This window comes from Odontomachus brunneus, unplaced genomic scaffold (genome assembly GCF_010583005.1).
Source record: "Odontomachus brunneus isolate Ranch 3 - 2012 unplaced genomic scaffold, Obru_v1 Obru_scaffold_107, whole genome shotgun sequence".
Taxonomy (NCBI): domain Eukaryota; kingdom Metazoa; phylum Arthropoda; class Insecta; order Hymenoptera; family Formicidae; genus Odontomachus; species Odontomachus brunneus.
The window spans coordinates 1231796-1247974 of NW_022639557.1; the positions used below are offsets into that span (position 1 = coordinate 1231796).

The 16179-nt window shown below is 46.3% G+C and overlaps 1 protein-coding gene across 2 annotated transcripts in view; it reads right to left on the reverse strand.

The window, feature by feature from the left end:
- Positions 1 to 15056, reverse strand: part of LOC116849147 (bifunctional heparan sulfate N-deacetylase/N-sulfotransferase) — a 110596-nt gene extending 95540 nt beyond the window's left edge. The window contains exons 1-2 of one of the 2 annotated variants that reach the window (XM_032826025.1): positions 14897 to 15056; positions 3948 to 5924 (exon numbers count right to left, since the gene is read on the reverse strand). In XM_032826025.1, the coding sequence (XP_032681916.1) occupies positions 3948 to 4111 (164 nt within the window). In that variant the 5' untranslated portion in view covers positions 4112 to 5924; positions 14897 to 15056. Of the gene's footprint in view, positions 1 to 3947; positions 5925 to 13490; positions 14438 to 14896 lie in introns of those variants that run through there. The other variant, XM_032826026.1, reaches the window with a different exon arrangement.
- Positions 15057 to 16179: the final 1123 nt, after the last annotated feature.

Sequence of the window (16179 nt, forward strand, 5' to 3'; positions counted from 1 at the left end):
CTCTCTCTCTCTCTTTCATCATACATATGTACATGTTATAGCGAGACACGCGCGTACGTATCACTCCCGCGCTCGTATATCTGATTTAAATTGGATCGTCTCTAAGACCGAAGGTACCTGCCAATTTGCTGAGTCCACAAACTATTTCGTCCTTGCGCGAGCTAGTCCCGGGTCTTCCCGGGCATACGAGGAGCTCCCGGATACCCGTTTAGTTTCCACAACGTGGCAGAAGAGATCTATTTACTAAAATTCCCGAGTATCTTCGTTTGCACGCTGTTCATTTGCCAAATGAACGATCAAAGCCCGCGTCTTTCGTTCCGCTCGCGCGAATTCGGCCGTGCCTTTTAAAATACGCCCGCGGGAAGCTTTGACTCTGTTACCCGGCGAAATTCAAAAATCGACAACAAATTCGCGCGGCGGAAGAGGGAAACAAACGAGGAAAAATGTAGTTCTTGCAAATGATAACGACGGTTATTCGGCGCTTCGAGTTCGCGATATACGCGGCATATAATCAGGCATGTGTGAAGTATTCTTCGACGTAAGCCAATGATAATTTCATGCGTCTCTTGTTACCTTCGACTAGGAGTAATTAATAAAATTCTCCTGTACGCGATTTTCTTGATAACAGCCACGTATATTTACGGTATAATGGACGGTGTGTTAGCTGCGTGACAAAAATATTTTATTATTACGCGACACGAAAATGCACCGGTGACTAAGTTAGATTAATGCGCTTTGATACTCTCCCAACATTTCTGCATCAGCAAAAATTGTTTTACACAAACATTTTTACCGCACGCTGCGTTCATTTCCTCTGCGCGAAATTGCAATATACTCTCCCTCTTCCTTTGTCTATTATCCGCGCCAGGAATTCATATCATGACGGCAGTTCGTTAAAAAAAAATACAGCTTGCAATTATCTCGAGCATTATTGAGATCGGGATGTTGTCGGTGTAGTCGAGAAAATGTGTGTGCGTGTATGTGTATGTGCGCGCGCGCGTGTGCATGTTCATTATTGCTGTTGATAACAATATTATTGTTATTTCGTTAATTATACCGATATTATCGCGTGATATCATTGTTGTCTCGCTGTGCTAACAATGGTGAGCTGTCAGTTTGTCCTTTTCCTTCGGACAAAATAATGTAAACCTGAGTCGAAAGTTTGGTTCTACGTTAATCCTGCAAATACCGTCGAATTTGAAGGATCAACAGAGAACCTCGAGTTATAACACCGTACAGGCTAATGTCTCACTTTAATCTCCGTGTTGAGACTCGAAGAGACGTTTACTCGGGAATTATTTAATATACAATTATCTCAATATTCTATTCATATATTAAATTTCTAACCATAATTACAATAAGCAATGTGCACGAATAATATTATAGAAAAAGAGTGTTATTTTATTTGCGCGTCTGTTATTTTATTTGCAATTTTACCCGACTAAAATATTTTGTCTGCAGTTGAATAAATTGCATAATACATTTTTTATGGCAATTAAAAAAGATTAAATGCAGATAGACATCTATCGAGATAATCGAGTATTAAATAATTCTCCAGCCAATACTTTTTAAGCCAATTCTTTCAACGTAAATTATCGATATATGATAGGAGATTAAATAATTCTTAAATAAGTTCTTCAAGCCTCAACGATATTAAGTAACTATTTGTAGCACAAAAAATAATAGCTTGTACACTGAATAATATCTAAAAAAATATCTAAGAAAGAAACATTTATTTGATGGATACTAATAACATATTTACTTATACGCTAACGTAATAATATTTTTCAAAATATTTTACGTAATAAAATATATATTTTCTTAAAATCTTAGTTTTTCATGAAAGTAATTATTTATTTAATTCCAATTACTTTAAACTTAATCTAATTATTTAAATAAAAGAATTTAGAAAATACCTATTTAAATAAATATATTTAGATATCTAAATCTATTTAAATAAAAGATTTAAATAAGTATGCTATTAGTTTCCATATCCCCAAATAAGTATTTCTTATCTTTTTAAGATATTTTTTCTCTTAGTGCATAATATTATGCTTTGAGATTGTCGACTATGATTTTTCAAGTTCGATGAAATTTGCAGGTTTAATGTGGAGCCGAAATTTCGACTCAGAGACGATCGTCAGTATTACAAAAGAAGAAAAATCTTAAAAAGATAAAAGATAAAAAGATAAAAAGATAAAAGAAAAAAGATAAAAATAATTATCGCTGCTGACGAGACATTCTCTGTCTGTACGCGTGTAATAATAGAGTCTTTTCTTCCGTGACTGATTGCCGCCAATGGCGTCCGTTTATGTTCGCATCGTGCATCTACTTTTCCGCGTCGTCGCCTCGCAAAAAAAAGACATCAAGGCAAATCGTCTATGACGCACGAGTGCGCGGGATTCCTCGCGGAAGATGCCCTGCCATTAGCAGCGACGTTGCACGCGACCACGCAATTTCAGAGTTACGAACTGGCCGATGCGATGGTCAGCTAACTCGCGGCCCTAATTGGTCCGCTTTGCGTCCCTCTCTTGATTACACACAAAGTAATTAAAAGTGTCGCCAGTTTACTTCACTTTTCGCTAAACGACTCACCTCATTTCGCAACTCGATACTAACTGTCTCTCTCCACGTCTCGCCTTTTCTGTCTCTATCTATCTCTTCCCCTTTTCTCTCTTGGCATTAAATTCGCTTACGTGGCGCATATTCTGTTGAATAACATCCGTTGCGTTTGCGTGCTATTACCGCAATACCGTTACCGCACCGTACTTATCTCTCCGAGTTCTCTATTGATATAATTCCGCTATTACTACGTAAACGCGAACGCGCGCGCTCTTAGCTTCGTTTTACGTCGCCGCGATCATCCGCGACCGAGTCAACGGTCACGTCGAAACTTAAGAGTTAACAATCCGAAGAAACGCGCTACAACAGCCGTTTTTCCGATCGTGGCGTGTTATTACGGGCGAAAAGACTCCGGTCCAAGTTTCAGCGCGGCAGATGTTGTGTGCAAAAACCTCGCGCCAATTAGGCATTACGCTGTTTACGGCGCTTCCGGACATAGAAAACGACGGCTCGACTCTGACTCGTAGTCAAACGCGGGGCACGAAGATATCCGCGCATTCTTCTGACGTATATTTAACATCAAATACGAAATTCTTTAAACATCTGTTCTAAGCTGAAGTGACACATTATATGAATATCGTTCGTAATTTTTGCACAAGAAAAATCGGAAAATCAATAATTTCAATATCGACTTGAGCGAAATAAAGCAGGTAACACTCTACTCTGATAGCAGTTTTAAATCACCAATCAAAGTTCGGAGAAATTCACTCTTAAAACTTTCCAACACGATAAATGCACAGTTGAGGTATAACCCACATCGTATTTAGCACAAATCGATAACCGTACAGAAAAAAATTAGTGGTAATTCCGCTTAAAACTAATATATTCAAATTAATCATTGTTTCATTTGTAATTGATCTCATTATTTAAACAAACAAATGAATAAATAATTATGCTTTAAAGAACTCGAGGATAAATGGAGGAATTGATTACGAAAGCGAAGAGCTATGGAACTAAATTAGCTATGAAACTTAACTTCATTTCAGACTAAAATGTGTCTAATTTTACGAGCGCGCGAGTGTGAGAGCAGGTGCCTCTTATATAACGTATTTTGCTTTTATACAATTATTCTGATTTCGTCAATCTTGGTGACACTGAGATTCTCATTGGCCAAATCATTTCCTTCTCGTAAGATGTTTATCTCAGTTTGTAATTATCGTCTCGCCGAGAGACGATAATTTCTTTCTTATACTTATGTCACATCTATTGTGTCAGTTACCTACTTTTCGCTTCGTCCTTACTGTGCGCGCGCGTTTCAATCTTATAATTCTAAGATCTGCTCATACTGTACTCACTGTAACGGTGCATGCAATAATTGGACTCACCTGGAGAACGGGCTGCTGATGATGTAGTGCGTGTAGTAGAATATACTGGCGATGGAGATGAGCAGAAGCGCCGCGACGCACCGCTTCACCGTCGCCTGTTTGACGATGCAGCGCGGACCGACGGCGCTTAGTAGTGGGACGCTAGCTTCGCTCGATATCTTCATCACTATCGTCTCATTCGACGTCGTCTCTGCGGATGCGACAACGCCTTGCGGATTATCGCGGAGTCCTTGAGCGCGTCAGCCGACGTGTTTGCCCGCGGCGCGCGGACGCTGACGGTACACTATTCAATGGATTCACGCGAATGCGAGAGATCCGGCACCAAGAGTCATCGTCGTCATCATCGTCGTCATCGTCGACTTTCGGCGAATGTCTTCCCCGTTCGCTCAGCATCGAACGTTGCCGTCGCCATGGACTCGCGATCGAGGACTTCCTCCGGGTATCCGCGCGCAGCATTGAATCACGCTATGTTCTTCCACACACGTTAATGCTGCGACGCTATTCTCCTTCATCCTAGACGAACCGCCAAAGTGCGAATTAAGACCTCCTCCCTGGATCCACGCGCAATTTCCCGAAAAACAAAGCGCGACGTCGGCGGATCCGCGTGAAGCCGGCAGTCAGGAATCAAGCTGAAATCCCAGCTCGGGGCCACACTCGGTCGCCGATCTTCTTTGGGCCGCGGTCAATGAAGTGGCCTTTGATAAGGTTAACGAACAGCATCGGACCGGGGCTCCTCGACTCACGGTCTCGTAACTCTCTCTCTCTCTCGAGCCGAGACTCGTTTCGACCCGATGAAGTAAATCTACTTATCCCCGAGGCCGAGGGTCTAGTCCTAACGAAGAAATTTCGAGACGGTCGTGTTCGAGACGAGAAACGGATTCAGAGTTCATTAGACACTTAATCCCACCGGCATCGCGCGCGCTCGTACACAGGGCATCCTGGAAAACACGGGCGATCCTGCTCCTCCTCCAACGGCAACTCGAGTGCTCGGATCCAGCCGGTCGCGAACCTGATCGGTGCCGGATCTCCTCGTCGTCCTCGTCGTCCGTCTGTCGAGTAACATCGATGACGTCTCAGCATCGAGGATCTGGACACCACTTGTTGCACTTTCGAGAGCGCGGTGTGATCGCCATTTCACAAGCAGCATGAGATCGCGCCGTCAATCGCGGCCGCGGCTTTTAACCCATCTGGGCTGGATTGTCTCGTGGTGGAGTTAAGCCTCTGGGAAACCTTGGCGACAACGTGCAGCGCGGCATCTCGTCCTCATCCTCGTCGGCTCGAGTCGCGGATGGAAGAGCGTTGTTAAAGAGTATCGCACGAGACGCGTTCTCCTTATTTGTCTCTCTGCCTCCTTCTCACGCGAACGACGTGGCGAGGAGCGCGCCGTCTCGTCGTCGACGATTCAGGTTCATGTTGTCCCCGGGCGACGTCTGCAAAACGAGCTGCGCTCGAGTCCGTCGTTCACGTCCGGACATTCACGCGCGCCCCGAGACAACGATTCGCCACGCGCGCGCAGCACACCGACTACGAGCGGAGCTTCAAGTTTCTCACATCCGCCTGTTTGAATTCTTGTGGATCCTCGCCGCCTGCTTCCGGTGTCGTTACACGGCGAGCCGGTTCACGGCTGGACCATTTGTTACGGCGGCACGACCGCCCCTAGACACCACCTTGGACCTTGCGCGACGTGCAAGCAAACCGGCTCACTCGTAAATTTCGAGCACTGCTCCGCGTCTTTCTCCGTCTTCCGCCGCCGCCCCTCCTCTCATTTCCCCCGCTTCTAGTTTTCCGTCGCCGGTACCTTATCTTTCTCTCGCTCTTTCTCTTCTTTTATCTTCCCTTGCTCTCCTCTATCTGTCAATTAGGAACGATGTACAGGCGAGGTGCTTCCTACGCGAAACAATCTTCCGAGTTTATCTCCTCGCGTCGACGACCCTTTTCGCGCAGCATCCGAGAGAACCACGCATCCTACGACACCCTCTGTAACAATCGAGATAAAGAAGAGAGAATTAGAAAAACGAAACACCATGATGCAATCTTATTGACAACGCTGTGCAAAAATGTACTTTCGCGTCTATTAATACGCATCTGAAAAACAAATACCTATCGCGCCGTGAAAAATGGCTCGGAAAATACGCTACGAGGCTTTCTTTCTCTCCCGCAATTAATCTAAAATTATGAATCGATATCGATAATGTATCAATCGTTCGTGGGGATAACAACGCAAGAAAGGATGACACGCGCTCGCCCGCGAGAGTCATCTCGGGACGATTAAACAACAGCGGCCAGACGATTACGGCGCGCACAACAACTCCAATTAATCGAGCGTGCTACGGCCGTAATGCGCGAGCGAGATGCAGCTCTCTCTCTCGCCCTCTCTCTCTTTCTCCGTGCCTCTGGCCTCTTCCAAGCTAATTTTTTTCTCACCGGTTATACATCCGCCCTCGGCAAGAAGTCCATTAATCAGCCTCCCCCCGTCCCCCCAGTCTGCCTCCTGTCCTCCCTCCCTCGTCCTAGTACGAGCGTACGGCCCCGCAGCGATACAAACTTTCGTTTTATCTGTTGTGTTCGCGCGAGTCCATTCGCCATCGGACCGACCCCTGCGATTCCGGTAAAACGAAAAATGCGACAAAAGGGGCGCCGGGGATAAATTGAAAATGAGACTGCGGAGCGACAAGAAACGCGCCGGAGAAACGTGGAAATGGATAGAATCGATGTCAAGGAGGCCCTCCGGAAGAATATCATCTCCTGCGCGTAACCTTTCCCACCTTCCTCTCTCTGTTCAACCCCTCTCTCTCTCTGTTTCTCTATCTCTCTCTTTTTCGTCTCCCGGGAGCTGACCCGACATTTTTCCTAGGGAAAATATTGATACCGTCCACGGAGTCCGGGCTGATTTCGGGGAATCGGCGGAGAGTGCATGCGCGAATAGATGGGTAGGTAGGTAGCTACGGAAGAAGAGCCGTTCGCGAAGGGCGGAGATCCGCGCGCGACGACATCGGCGCACGGAATTTAATTACACGGCCGGAATGACTGACACGCTAATGGGTGGACGGGGGAGCGCGCTCGGCCGACGAACTTTGGCAATACCTTCTCCACCCGCTTTTCTATTCCCTCGTCCTCTCGATCGAAAATCCTCCGGCGTTCTTTGACTCGCTGACGTGTAATGATGGGATGGTCGGTCCGGAGAATGAAACGAGTTCGGGGCGGGTACGAATGCTCGTAACAACAACGCGCATTGGAAATTGAACGACGGTTACGTGTTTACGTGTCGCGTAGCAAAATAACACGGACTACCGTTCTCCCGACGTCACGCGTTGTTATCTATTACGCTAATAGTTTTCAGCGCGCTTGGGCTGCGCGCGACGTGATAAGAGAACGGCTCGCACGTAAATATATGTAGGGGGGAGACCGGGTCTCAAAGTCACACGGGTCGGTTGTCACAAACTTTATATCTCGTGTAATCATGGGAGCAGCATATTTTTCTCTAAAGTATAGCTTGTTGCTTGCGTCATGTTAATTGGGTGTACGAAATGGCTTATGACGCAGAGAGACATCGCGTGCGCTATTTACCAGCACTTTTTCCAAATTGGACGCGGTGAGTAAATTACCTTTTGTCTTTATTTTTATCGATTCGTTGGTTTTGGACTTTCTGGTTGCAATCTCTTCTCAGTTGTGAGAAATGTTATGAGCGTGTTTGACTAATTTTTCCTGCACTTAGTTAACAGCATAACACAATTAATAAATATAATATCTTTTATACCGTTCGGATTAAGTTGACTCGTGTCAAATGGAATTAGTTGTCACGCGTTGCGAGTCCGTCACGTAGCTATGATGTAATTCACGCAAGAACATGGAAGCATACGTAATAATGTATTACATGTTATGCATGTCGCAACAGCGAGTCTGCCTAAGATCCCATATATCCCATATATATAGCTGAGTTATTATTACAAAGCATAAGACTTATTATCTTCTTAATTCACTGATTGTTGTATCTGATTATAAGACATTACTAACTTTAAAGAAACATCTAAAATCTTAAAATAGAGATAATCTGTCTTTTCGAGTCAAAATTTTGATTCTACTTTCAACCTCATTATTCCATTCAACATCTATTTTGATACTAAAGTGAAAAGGGAAATTTCGGACATCATCAGAGTCAAAGAAAAAGTGAGAATTGTATCATTGGAATTAGACCTATTTTGCTAACTTTAGCTCCTGCTGCATTGTAGAATTCAAAACAGTTTACCAAAATTTCGACTCGGGTTGTTTTTTTTTATACACTGAAAGAAGTTATCCGATAAAAAAATTAACAAACGGATATTTTCCATCAAAATACCGATACATTTTTTTACTTAATTAGGAAACATCCGATGAGAAATATCGGTTCATAATTCTTTGTTCGGTTTATCTGATAAAATGCCATTATAATCAGAAGTATTCAATTAAATTTAATCGGGCTTTTATATCTTGGTCGGATATAAAAATTGATCGAAATTTGTTCAGAAATATCTGTTTGTTAATTTTTTATTAGATAATTTCTTTCAGTGTATGAAAGATACGTGACATCCAGTTTTGGAGCAAATAGTCACGTTTACTCGACTTAGCTTACAACCTGATAACTTGTTTGTATATAAACACATATAAGGATAATATTTTTTATCTTTTACCTAAAGGTTGTATCTACATAAAAATGTACGCAATATTAAAAAGTACTACATGTTTGTCTTTAATCAGTATGTAAGAAGTGTGATAATGAAACTCAATCTCTCCTACTGCGACATGAGTGCCTACGCGGCTTACGTTTGTCTGTTATTTTGATCGCTCCATCGCCATCGTGGACGGATGTTTAAACAGTCGCACGAGAAATGATACTCATTTCGAGTCCTCTGCGCGGCTGACGTTACAAAATGTGCGTCCGGCTGTCCTTATTCGAGCCGCTACTCTGCTGCTGCTTCTTCTTCGTCTTCAAGCAGCTCGAGAGTTATTTATTGCGCCGGGCGAGAAGGCGGTAAATAAAATTTATCGCGCCGGCAGTCCGCCTTTTATTTAGATATACGCAAACGTCCGTACTAAGGCATCCACCTTAATTCCGCGCGGCGCACTCGAGCCCTCCATGTAATATTTTCTCGCGTACACGCACCCCAAGTTTTCTCCGCGCGCGCCGCCGCGCGAGTCGATTCGTTTATTACACGGAAATAATTCCTCCGGGGGCCTCCTAGATCTAGCCGCTGCCGGGTGCTTAATTCGAGAGACACGTTTTGGCTTCCCGAGAGGGTCGTTAGTCGGGTGCATCACGTGCGCGCGGATTTAAAGGTGGAAGCCCACGTAGGTGGTAGCGCGGGCCGAGATTGCACGGTGGGAACTATTCGATTGGCACGAAATGATTACGCCAGGTTCGCTTGATTATTCGCGTTCAAACGAAACCATCTTTCTTCCGCGCAAGCCCGCGCCCCGAGAATCTTGACTCGCTGAACCGTTTTCATTCGGGGTTCGTGCTATCTAATTTTGCTCGGGCTATCCGGAATACTCCGCCCCGTGCATTTCATAAGGCATTTTTTTCCACACTTCGCGTCAGATCTCGAGTCGGATCACTGAGTAGTAACGGTGATAGGTTCCGCGACGCAGACCGTCGCGAGACGCACTCGAGGGAGTCAATTTCCTCAAAAATCGCCTCCCAGAGTGCGACTAATTTCTAGTAACGAGTGTTCTTCTACCCTCTTGTCGCGAATGCGGGAAGCAGGTATGATAGGGTGAACGGTACAGCAAGGAGAGAACGACGAGGAGATGACAGATTTGTTCGTTCTCTCTTCTGTTATTGATGTCTCGCCCCGGTGGGGACAAGTAGCATAGATCCCCCGAATGCCACGTCGCTTTTTCACAAAGTGATTGGTACGTTTCCTTTTTTATTTCGCCGTGAAACAAAGGGCATCTCCCGGGGGAGGATGTCTCGCAGACACAAGAATTTCTCGCGCACGCGCGAGACATATTTCCCGAAGATGGGGCGCGCACTCACATCTCGGAACATGTCAGCTTCTCGCGAGATAAGATAAAGAGGTGACCGCAGCTCTTCATTCCGATAAAGGTTTTCGAGACAGAGGTGCTCTTACGTGCGAAATACGACACCGAGAAGATTGAGGGACGAAATTGGCACACTTATATTTGATGAAAAACAACGCGACAGATGGGATCTCTGAGGCCCTGCATTTTGCCAGCTCATTATGTGATACAATTAAGAGAATAGGCGCTTCTAAATTGACGAGGTGTTTCGTAATTGACGCGGCGAAACTTTACGCGGCGTCGCGTAAAATTAACTAATGCAAAAGCGAACCTGCTCAGTTATTCGACAATTACAACGACGACGGCGGCGAGGAGCAATCTCTCGTGCGGGAATTTCAAGCGAGAGGGCATTTCGTCGCGCAGCCGAGCTTCAAAGAGTTAATAGAGGAATAAACAGTACACATCGACGGGGTATTCTGTGACGCGCGCGTTCGGTACGATGGAAAATTTGCGAGACGAAATGACGCGGTAGCCTCGTTTCCGAACGACGGACAGCTGAAATTTCTACCGCTCGCAATATGTCACGTCGCTCTGTGATCCTTGGATTATAATCTATCGCGCACACATAGTGGTATTACTCTTTTTTTCGCCGGCCGTATACCGTCGGCGGTGAGCACGAAAAAACAACGACCGGAAATAACGCCTATAGCGTCCCGGCAGGCAGGCAGGCCAACCGACGAACCGGCCGGCCGGCCGGCCGACGGTCTCTCGCTTTCCGGCGCAATTCGTTGCACGTACATGCACGACGTGCTGCCGTGTGTGCACACACGTAAACGTCCACGTCGTACACGTACGTGTGTGTGTTTTTGGCCAGGATAGAAGCGTGAAATTAAATCCGAGAAACGCGAACACACGCACACGTCCACCATGTGCACACACGCACATATACAGGAGCAGCGCGAACGTTCATACGCCCCCTGTTGCTCTCTGCGGCTGCTGCTGCTGTGCGTGCACCATGATATCGCGATATAATATTACGCGGCTGGCCGACCAGCACCTCTCTCCGCGGCCCTCGTCCAGAGAGACAGACGGTTTCGTCCCGTCGCGAACGGAACTTTGGAAAAATGCGAATCGCTCGCGGGACGAGCGTTATTCGTGCGAGGGTGATATCCTGGCGGTTGCCCGGCGCGAATTAAAATCGCCGCGCCACGGAAACTCGATCGATTCACAGGTCGCGGCGACTTGTCGATCAGGACTGCTGGCGCGCGTTACCAACGACCGTCCGAGTCGAAATTTTGATCCTGCTCTCGACCTCAATATTCCACTCAACGCCTATCTTGATGCTGCCAAGCTCACATCAGTCTTTTTTTTATTCTATTTAATCCTAGAATTCTAACAAAAAACTCGTGTGTAAAAGACCGACTCTTCAAACGTTACAATTTTTAAAAACATGTTTTTTCACTGTAATTTTTCTCAACTTCACAAAAACATTAACAGATTTATATTTCTCCGTGTTTCCACATCAATTAAAAAAAATTTTAATCCTGACCATTTTTCTAGAAAGTATGAGCACGTGAAAATGCGCCCGATAAAATATACTCATGCTTAGAGTTTACGTAACTTTTTGAATTCTAGAATTAACTTACTAGCTTTTTTGCCGAGAGGTCTTTTTTTAGAACCCACAAGTGACGCATTTTGTGCGCCTTTTGTCGTTTAGAAGCGCTAAGTAGGTACCTCCATGCATAAGTGTATTGCGCATAATACACCGGTCCTTCAGTACATGCAGATGTTGGGAAGTTCAGGTCCAAAGTGGGGCTAATGTTTCAACTCGGAACCGGCGCCGGGGCACGCGTGTTACGCGTATTATAAGGGATTCAGAGAGACGCGCGAGATATGCAAACAAGCGAATTGACGCGAACGTACCAGCGGCGTTCGCAATTGCGGCCCTAGATCTCCGCCGAGTTCCACGTCCCGGGTGTTCTCGGGCGCATCGGTGTGCGCAAACACGTAGGGGAGTGTGTTTTGAGAAGACACTGGAAATGGCACGCGAGCGTGTCTTTGCTCGCGAAGGAAATCAAATATCCTGCCTGATAATTACAAGCCACGTGCCGTAAGAAATGAGCGTGTCGCGCAGACGGGCGAGGAAATTAGCTGGGAATTTGCATACGGCGCTCGTGCGACCCGATTATACGGAAAGGTGTTGACCGTGTCAAGCTGGTGCTCGCAACTCCCGTCAGTATGCGTGGAAAAATTGCAGTTAATAAAACGTGAAACCAGATCCAACCGATATATCGCCCCGGTATACAGACAGGAAGTAATTTATTAACGTATACAAATAAATAAATATCGGAAATATCGAAAAAGGGAAAAATAATAACGAACAACGGCCGAAACGTCGGGGAAATAAAAAAAAAAAGAGGGGAAAATTAATACGGCGTTTGCAGTCGCGTCGAAACAATGCGCGACAGAATCCCGGCTTGTCTCGAGATAGATGGACGCGGCGCGTCCATCCCCCGGCTGCCGTCGTGTTTAACGTTCGCTAAATCGACTCGCAGCAACGCCGGGATCGGGAAGGACGGCCACAAATTAGCGCGCGAACAGCACCGAATTCCGCGAAATAATTAAAAGCCGGTCTCTCGAAAATGGAGATCCCGGCTTAACAACTGGCTCGTTTGATATTATGACGTCGAGGAGCGTCGAAGTGGTGCATTAACGGTTATGATGGAATTCCGGCGTATGCCGCAGCCGGCGGCGAGGGAGAGGAAATATCGCGGCTCGCTAGTGGTTTAAAAGCTGCGGATGAAGCACGACCTCCCGCATATTACCCCGACTTAAAAAGCAATTAACTGGCCGACGTGGCGCGCGCGCGCGTGCGGCAGATTTTTTTCGTAACAGGCACGCGCGCTCGCTACAGTGCGTTTTTTCGCAGGTTCGTTTTGTGTAAACCAGCCTCGTCATATTCGTACTACTCTCTTTCTCTCTCTCTCTATCTCTCTCTCTCTCTCTCTCTCTCTCTCTCTCTCTCTCTCTCTCTCTCTCTCTCTCTCTATCTATCTATCTCGCTCGATCCTACAATCCGTCAGATTCAAAAGAGGAAGGCAAAAAAGACACGGACAAGAAACAAAATGTACACGGCGGCTAACAATGTCTTCGCTAACTTCGCGAACACGATGTTACGTAAAGAATTTAATACCCGTTGTTTTCCGCGTGTTTTCGCCTCGTCGGATGGAAAAACATTGAATATAATTATGGACATAGAGAGGGGGAAGGGAAGAGGAGAAATAGACACCCGACTGCGGCAATGAGGATAAAAGATAGAGCTTGGTGAGACGGGAAATGATAACCGCGTGTAGATGTGTGAGTGCGGTGATAAGAGATTATTTCCTCTATCTTGTCTGTCGGTATTCTATCGCAGAGTGCAATTTACACGCTAATCACATGCGTCATCATTTTTTTTTCTTTGTTATTTTTCATCGTCGAGAGAGGAGGAATATGTAAATATTATTCTTGAAATTCTTTGAATTCTTTAACGTCAAGAGTACTTACGGCCTGAAAAGGAGAACTCACACTTGGCAGAAACTGTCGACTACCATCTGACCGCGAGTTCCGATTGGCGTTTGCCTTTCCGTTTCCCGCTTTTCTGTCGAGGTGTAAATTTGCCCTAAGAGCCTAATCTCGGTTCTTCGGCGTGACTGCCAAATAGAATTATTCACAGTAGGATCTCGCGTTGTTTGAAATAGGTTAGACTCACGCGCCGGATTATCCTTCGGTCTTCATTTCAAACGTATTGAGCTGAGCCGCTGAGTCTATCTTCCTTATTCAAACTATCCTTCATATAATTCCCTTTTATCCGTTCCCAGATAAACTAAAACTACCGACTGACTTATTAATTGGCTCTGTTTTCAAACAAGCTTTCCAACTTGTCAATTTCAAACAAGGAGATCCCCCATGAGTAATTCTATTTAGCAATCGCACCAGAGAACCGCGACTAGGCTCTCACAGACTGCACACTCTTCACATTACATTGTTTCCACGGAGAGTCCTTAAGTATATCCGAATAGTTCTTTGTGAATTCTCCTTCTAAAAGCGAAAGCTATCCGACACGAGAGTTTCAGCAGTATCGAAGTAGCACAAAAGTTCCCACGATGAAGGGAAAGTCGGAGTCGCACCTAACTCACCGAGCTTAAACGCGCGAAAACAAGCATTTTATCGCGCCGCGTAATCAGCCGCACACAACTTTTTGAGCTAAGCGAGCGTTCGCATAGCGCAGGGGGAGGACGGGTAACGCCAGATGGAGTTTATGGGATTTCATCACCGCAATTTCGGCACATTCGTGGTCACGACGGAATTCCTATTTTTTTTTCTCGCACGTCGCGTACACGCGCGAGCAACCGTGGAGCCGATCTGTGTCACTGCGACGCTGTCATTTCGACGCCGTTGCTGCATACGCGACGATAGATAGACGGGCGGATACGTAACGCGCACGACCGACGCACAGATAGATGCACACGCACGTCGGCGGCGCGGTAACGCCTCTTTACGACCGCGCCGTGTCGCGCGACATTTAACGTGTCGTCATAATTCGCATTGTGCTGCTCGTTTTTGCAGCGCCCGTCGGAATTTCGCGTGGAGCGCAGGTTTGCGACGCGGCGCGTGAAAGAATGCAGACAGGCGACGGATGTGGCCGATCGACCGTACCTGTCACGCCGCGCCAAGCTGGTGCCGCGCCTGCCGTTGTCGTCGTTGCGCACGTGTTCCCGAGTATCTTCGAGAGACCGAACTTATTGCGGAACTTAACGTCTTGGAGCCGGAGGCGTTCGAAAATCGGCGGACTCTGTTGCTACTTGAGCGACGCAACGTAACAACGGGCGCAAGAAACACCGGTACAAATGTCGATTGTCTGACGCAATATACCGAGAAACGAGGAGATCACTCCTGAATAATGTACTTACGCCACGTCCCGACGGTCGCACATTGCTGCTTCGGCACTCATTCATGCGCGAGAAACCCACTTTCGACGGACAAAAGACGCGTAAAGCGCGGAGCGATGTCGATCGATGCGTCGACGACGGCTGCACGAAGCAAAGAGATCCAAAATGGCCGCGCAAGTGATCTCGCGCCGCGACTCTGGTGGCCCTCTACGATGCCCTCTGCACGCTCGCGGGCGTTTTATCATTCGATAGATACTGCACACTTTCGACACATTCGTTTCTAGCTACGTCTTTCTTATCACTCTTATGTTCATTAATACAGAATACACGTTCCCGCGTTCTAGATTAATCAACAATCATGAGAAATGCATCTTAGCTCGATACGGATGCTGTTAGTCGAAAACTCGCTGCATTCGTGAACACTGAGCGCAGTAATTCTGTTTGTCGATAAACAACATTTTACAGTCACAGACACACACACACACACACACACACACACACACAAATCAGCTGCTCCTTTTCCATCTACATGAACGTCAACGTAAGTTTGCGCCGATCGATTTTTCTAATATCCGTAGGAACGAGACGCGACGTCGAGACGTTTGAGGCGTTAAAAATTTCATCGAGAAGAACAAGTTGGAAAAATGCAAATCTCTCGACACACGGATGAAGAGAGACAGGAAGCAGCCGCGCGGTTCGATGAAGCGAAAATAACCACGAAAGATTACTATCGATGAATACATAACCGACACGACTCCTTCGCGCGTTGAACGTTCAGGGGAGAGCAAGTATGACGTATCGTGTTTCGAACCGGATCGGATCGTTGATCACTAATTAGTGTAGCTGCTGCCCACCGCCGTAGCGAGAGACATTTGCGAATGATCGGCATGCGGATAATGAATGCGTTTCACATTTACGAGTCTCTTGAAATTATAATTAAAATTATAATTTCCACGGAAACAGCAACGCGAGAGCGAGACATGCCGAGCTCTCGCGTCGTAATCATCGTCGACAATGACGACGTCGCGTTTTACGATCCGGAGACCAAAGTCTCGTGAGTTAAAGAAGAGTTAAGAGCCCTGAGGAACTAAACATCGTTATAACTTTACGGCCCACTGCTTGTTCGGGCGACAAAATCGATATTATCCGTTATTTTCGCGCGCGGCTCGATCTCCAAAAGTTACGAGAAGCTAACACACGCCAAGTATGTAAAACACGCGCGTGTGCGCGTGCACAGCATTCGGGCGAACGTGTGTGGATATGCGTGCATATATTGATGTTGGTGGTGCGTGTGTTAAGTAGGT